Genomic DNA, 6,804 nt, shown 5'->3' with positions numbered 1-6,804 from the left:
ATTTCGCATAATAAGATTATGTGGAACAAGGACACAGACACAATATGAATTTCTAATAATTTTCGTTAAGCATAGAAATTCTAATTGAGTCTACCGATGGTCATATATATGATGATCTTAATCCTGAGTTCTTAACAAACTCCTATTTATGGATTTATGTTTTTTGATTTACTTGGTACGGATTCCGAGACCTAGAATCCTATTCCTTGTATTTTGGAGACATAATGAAATAGGTAGCTGGGAATGTTATTATACGAGATGGAATCCATTCTTTCTTGAGAAAGAAGTAGATAACCAATTCTCTTGAGTGTTGATTCGGTACTTGGATTAGTAAGAGCGCTCTGGTTCATGAATGTGCTTTATGAATCACTATCCATTAGAGAATCAATGGTACTCAAGGATGCAGATATAATTAGAGAGGTTAACGGATTCTACTTGACTCTAATTATGAATTATTTATGGAGGATTGATCTATATGTAATGACTATATCAAATGGACACTTCGCAGTTTAGAAGTAATTAATGTCTATAATTTTGAGAGTTCAATTCCAAGTTTATAGTGGGGTAACTATAGGAATTAATAGAATTAATTAATTAATTAAAGTGTTTAATTAATTATTAATTTTATTGGAGCTCAGGATTATAGGTCCATAAGTCCTCGCGTCGTCCTTGTAATTCTACCAGACACAAAGGGCAAAATGGGAATTTTAGAATTACAAAATTCTAAAAATTGAATACTCGAAAAATATTTAATTGAGAACTAATTATTATTTAAATAATGTGATTATTTAAATTTAAATTTGAACACATCTAGATTTATCCATTTAAACTTATTTGATAAGTTGTTCAATTTAGAATTTAAATTAATTTAAGTTTGACTTAAATTCGAATTTGAATTTGTATTAAAATTGGACTACAGAATAAAGGATGATTTCTCTCCCTTCCCTATCTGCTATTGGCGCCACACACAGGGTAAAACCCTAACTGTGTGGCCGGCCACCTTGGAGATAAGGGGAAGGGATTTTTTTTGTTCCAAACTCAAAATTGGAGATAGGGATTTGATTCTGTTTTGAAGTTTGACTTCTACTCTTTAAATATGAGAATGATAGAAGATTGTGGACACAATTTTTTGAAGCATTATTCAGCCCTAAATTAGTTGTGGCCGAATTTCTCATTGGAAAAAGAGAGCAAAAATATTTTCTCCAAAAATTCCACATCGTGCATGCGTTGGTGTTTGTGGAAATTCGAGTGTTTAGGAAACCTGTTTTGTCTCACGTGTGCCCACACACACGTCTACGTGGAATCAAGGAATTGACGTGGAAGACTTTGGTATTCTAAATACAAAGCTTGGAGCAAGGGCTATTCGTGGTCAAAGAACTCAAGATATCATCCGAGTCGGCTTCCAGGTCTTTTTCTGGATTGAGTTCTTGATGTAAATTAATGCAATTAATTTATTCGTGCATAATTTAATATAATCTATAGAGTATCTCAAAAGTTTTTCTAAAATTTTTGTTATAGACGATCCGCGTCTCCCCACGCTTCCGCACCCGAATTCGATTCGGGAACCAACAGGATGCACTCTCCACATCCTATCTAGGCCATCAGCCGGTTTACCGATTTGCAACATCTCTTATCTTAAGAAATCATTCATTAAACCTTATGAAACAGTTCATTATACTCCCCAGAATCTACAACAAGCCATGGGGATAAAAATGTTTTTCTTTCGCAAACATGCCCTTTCTTTAAAACATTTGCAAGGCCAAAATCTTTTTGAAAACAGGCTCACAAAGGAAAGGGTTAGAAATCCTACCTCGCAAGTACCAAACCTGGCTAGCGTTACACTATTCTGGCTTTCGCTTCCTCTATGCCTCTCAATCCGAGTCCTCAGCTAGCACTGATACAAAACCACACTTTAGGATCCGATTCTCATTCCTAAAGTAATTCAATACCAATTATACACTTCGATTTCCTATTAGTGTGCCATAATTCAATTACCGATTTCACAAACTATTTCATGTTTCAAATCATCATTTCAAGGGATTTCAATCTCAAAACATGGATTAAAGATGCTAATCCATCTACTCTAAGTCCCTAAATGAAGCTAATTTGGGTTCTCCTCGAAAATTGAGGGCAAAACAGTATTTTCAGGCAAAATAGGGTCAAACCCCGTGTACACCGATCGACCGGTGACAGCGCAGTGCAACACCACCGGTCGACTGGTGGTGTGCAATTCGGTCGACCGTATAGGTCGTCCGATGGACTCAATGCAGTCCGGTCGACAGGTCCGGTCGACCGCACAGGTCGACCTGTGAAGAACAGTTGGGTGAGGAAAACCTGCAGAATCAGCCTAAAAACCTGTAAATATGAGTCCAAATTGAGATATCTCAAAGGGAAACCACTAGATCCGGGTTCTAGGTACTCAATCAAGTCCAAAGAACCCAAGATCCAATTTCTACCATGGTTTTACTCAAAATCCATCAAAATCTATTTCAAACCAAAAATAAGTTTTTAAATCCGAAAATCTGAGTTCCAAGAGATGTTTTTTAGAAATCTTACCTCGAATCCTTCTCTTGGCGTTGAAAACTTATTGAAATCCTTCTTTGGTTTGAAATCCGGTTGGCTTGAGACAAAAACGGGAGAGAGAGAGTGAGAGAACGAGAGAGAATGAGAGAGAGTGTGAAGAACGACAAAGAAGAAGAGAGAGAGAGAGAGAGAGTACACAGGAAGGGAAAAAGGGAAAAGGAAAAAGAAAAAGGAAATGGACATGTGTCAAACATTTAAAATGACAGTACATAAATGTGCCCATACACACTTCTGGGTAAAAATGTAAATACTGAGAATATTTAAATACCTTGAAATTATTTAAAGTTATACGTCAGAAACATTTATTAATCAATACTCAATTAATTAAACCAGACTAGGCACACTAATAAATCTCAATTACCTTAATTAATCTCGTTTAATTCTTTGGGGTGTTACAGTTAGTTATTAGTGGACCATAGTTTCATAAAAGAAAAAAAGTTGAAAAATAAGTGCTTTAGTTAATGAAAGTTTGACTAGCGAACATGAGATTAAAATTTCCTCCGTATAAATAAAGTTGTCATGCCCTTATTTACTGATTAGCAAGTGGAAATAAAAACAATCAAATTATGATTCTAGTGTTCTTAAGGATATGTTTAGTGAAATAAAAACAATCAAATTATGATTCTAGTGTTCTTAAGGATATGTTTAGTGTTGATGGTCGTTTTTGTACAAGGCCTGTACAAGGGTTTAGGCTTAATAATTCTATCCCGTTACACTATTGGGCTCGTTTCGTGCACCCAAGCCACCTCGGGAAACTTGCGTAGCCTATTTGTTTCTCAGTCTAATCCGATTTTAAGTCCCGCTTGGGGGGTTTTAAAATAATTGGGCTAAGCAATAAATGGGTGATGGAGAATCCAACCCTTAAAAGCCTTTGTTTACCTTTTGGGAGTCTTAGAAACCCTTCCCTAAGTCTTTGGAGACTCGAAAGGCCGGAATTAAAGACGTGGAATCTTCCCCTCCAGCGCTAGACGAGAAGTTTTTTTGCCCGGAGCAGTTTCCTCTGGAGCTGGCAAGGATTCGTCTTCATAGCAGTCGTTGCTCCAGAAGCATCACTATGGACGCCACCACGGAGACGTCATTGTAGATGCCACCACGGAGATATTTCCCATGCTCCAAGAGGTGGCTCCTCTGTGACTAAAGATACCTCCCATGCTCTGAGAGACTTTTCTGTGTTTGAAGGTCCTTCTCATGCTTTATGGAGGTCGAATGTGGCATGTGCTCCAACAACGACTGTTTAGCCAAAAACAGAAGGTGGCGTTCTGGAGCTGGTCTGATGTGCGTTCAGGCCTCCGATAATAGACACATCCATAAAGTACCAGACTTAGTCAAATACTCCATGTGCTCCAGACCTGGGGAAGGTCCAATGTTAGCAAGAATTCCTGATTTGGTCTCTAAATACACCCATTTTGACCAATTTGTTTGTCAAAGAGAAAAACCACCTGATGCAGTTGCTCCAGTGGGAAAAAGTTCATTCAAGCCTCTGTCAGGGCATGATTTTACAACATCGGAGTAACCGCCAAAATCTTCCAAACTTCTCCTATAAATACCCCCTTCTAGCAACACTTCAGGAACAACAACACTAAAGCCATTCTTGACCATCTGAGAAGGTCTCTTCCTTACTAAAACTCTAAATATCTTCCTCTAAGAGAAAGCCTTTTAAGGCTATGTGTTCTTCGAGCTTGTGCTCTTCGGACTCGACGATCTTCGAAATACTTAGTGAGACTCTGCCCAGATCTTGAGTGTTCATCATCAAAAAGTCTCAAAACACTTTGTTTGATCCATCCAAACTCGTCTACAAGCTTTATACGAAGTTTCTGAAGTTTCTCCGGGAGTCCAAAAATCTGCCTCCATGGCCAGACTCCATCGCTTCGGAGCACACATTTGGAAAGTCATTCATCTGCTGACAGATCTCGGAGCAACTTGTGTTCCTCTGAAGTGGACTTTGCCTCCACTGTTGAAAGTCCGTAAAACTTGCTCACGGAACGACTTGCGTTCCTCCCGAGTGAGACTTCGCTAACTCTTTCAAATAGCCTTATCCATACCAAATGAGTCAGACATCTGCTGTGGAGGCAACCCGTGCTCGTTCTCAGAGCATTCCTCTAAATGGCCTTATCGTCACTTTACGAGTCAGGCATCCGCTCCGGAGGCAACCCGTGCTTGTCCTCGGATCATTCCTCTAAATAGGCTTATCCGCACTTTAACAACCACTCTAGAGGCAAACCGTGCTTGTCCTCGGAGCATTCCTCTAAATAGCCTTATACACAATCTCTGAGTCAAATCTCCATCAACTGTTCTGTTACTCCTCCCACCATACTTCGTCGATACAATCTCCATCACTGTATGAGAAGTCCTCCTATGTGCATAAGTTGGCGTCATGGTAAGGTGGCAACAAAGTAAGCCTTAGAATCCATTTTCTTTGGCTTACTTTGGGCCTAACCAATCCCATCTTCTCTGTTGGAGGTCCTACCGTACAAGCTCTTCTGTGAATGTTGCGTGTTTCATCCATGTCAGCACTGACACCACCGAATTCGGTACTTGCACATGTATACCTTGTATACGTCGTACCCACTGAATCTACCAGGCCCCAACATTTAGTATATGGGTTTTTTATAGGTTCAAATCTATGGTTTTGATTCTACTATAATGTTTTTCTCTTATAAAAAATTTAAATTTTAAAAATGATAATCAAAACCCTTGATTTAAACTCTAGTTTGAACTCATCTACCAAACTGACCCTAACTTTAAGATTCAGGATACTAAGGGTGTATTTGTTTTAAGGGTTTTGCGTAGTTCAAACTATGGAGGGAAAATAATAATAATATGGTGTAGCTTAAAATTATCTTTCCTTTTTCCTGATTTGTACGTCATCCGAGTAATTTAGATCCTAATCATATACGTATTTCAGCATTGCCCATTAACAGTAAATATTGTTGGCGATGAAATTATCATTGTTACTGTAACACATTCAGGGGTTGATTTAGCAAGTAAAGAGGAGTCTAAATCCAGTAGCTTGATGAAAATTGACAATCGTGCAATGTACTGTCCTTTTTTTTTTTTTTTTTTTCTTCCACTATATTATAAACATCGTTTTTAATTTGTAGTATAACTGCAAACGTATTTATTCAAAGTACAAGATTTTGAACTTTGAGTTATTTTCTCTACTTACTACATGCAAACCTTAACAAAAATACAGAAACGAAAAAAAACACATACATTGGGAGGCATGATTAGCTAGAAATTAATTTTTTCGAATGTTACTAAAGCAACTTGAAATGTGTCAATGCAGATCTCCCATCGAGTCCCTTTCCGTCGTAGTAGGCAATGAAGTCTTTAATCGTCGTCTCCCTGTATACCGGAGGATGATCCTCGGGCAACATTTCCTTGATGGGGCCATACAACTTCGTCGTCGGGTAGAGATGCAACGTGAAAAAGCATGCTACAGATACTCTTGGTCCAACGTGCTTGGCAAGCACCCGGTGCTCGACGCTTTTAAATCTGTCATTAGAAAATACGACACTCTCTTTAGAACATAGTAAATGTAACAATTAATAGAACAAAGCTAAACACAAGCATAACATTTTGACAGCATAGCATCAATGTAACCACATATTAAATGTTACTAAATTGACTATCATAATTGTTGTAAAATTGACTGGGATTTTAACAGCTCAACAGAGGAAGGAAAATAAGTGAAGACACATGGGCAAACACGTAGGCAGCACTACATGGTTACTGTGTACAGTAGTATATAGGAATAATACTGCAAACAGATTAGTTTTGGAATCAACCAATAGGATTAGAGTCTTATTATTCCGTTAAAACTAAATCTGTGATATATACTAAGCTTAAACTGTTTTCTTTTTCTATAGAGAGGTCGGTGTAAGAGAGAACATAGAGAGAGAAACTCTAGAGAAAAGAGAAGCTCTAGAGGTTATGCGTTCTTGATTTCCATTAATGAGAATAAAAGCTTTGATGAGGGATTCTTTCAATTTCGTTTTCTCTTTGATTTGTTGTGTGTGTGGAATTGTTCTGGGAATTTCTGAGGGGCTCTTACAACAAATTGGTATTAGAGCTTCGTCAGCGATGGGATCTGCAAAGTTCGACATTGAGAAATTCTCAGGCAAGAATGACTTCGGGCTATGGCATTTGAAGATGAGAGTTCTTCTTGTACAATAGGGACTCGAAGAAGCCTTGGGAGGTGCGAAAAATCTTCCAAACACT

The 6,804-nt window shown here is 38.1% G+C and overlaps 1 protein-coding gene across 2 annotated transcripts in view; it reads right to left on the bottom strand.

Moving 5' to 3' along the window:
- Positions 1-5,692: 5,692 nt before the first annotated feature.
- LOC21396009 (1-aminocyclopropane-1-carboxylate oxidase homolog 1) overlaps positions 5,693-6,804 on the bottom strand; it is a 13,089-nt gene continuing 11,977 nt past the window's right edge. Inside the window, exon 2 of one of the 2 annotated variants that reach the window (XM_024163670.1) lies at positions 5,693-6,078. In XM_024163670.1, the coding sequence (XP_024019438.1) occupies positions 5,841-6,078 (238 nt within the window). In that variant the 3' untranslated portion in view covers positions 5,693-5,840. The remainder of the gene's footprint in view (positions 6,079-6,804) is intronic. The other variant, XM_010095116.2, reaches the window with a different exon arrangement.

Source organism: Morus notabilis, unplaced genomic scaffold (assembly GCF_000414095.1).
Source record: "Morus notabilis unplaced genomic scaffold, ASM41409v2 Scaffold147, whole genome shotgun sequence".
Taxonomy (NCBI): Eukaryota; Viridiplantae; Streptophyta; class Magnoliopsida; order Rosales; family Moraceae; genus Morus; species Morus notabilis.
Note: the sequence above shows the minus strand (reverse complement) of the source record. Positions and strands in the feature narration are given on the sequence as shown.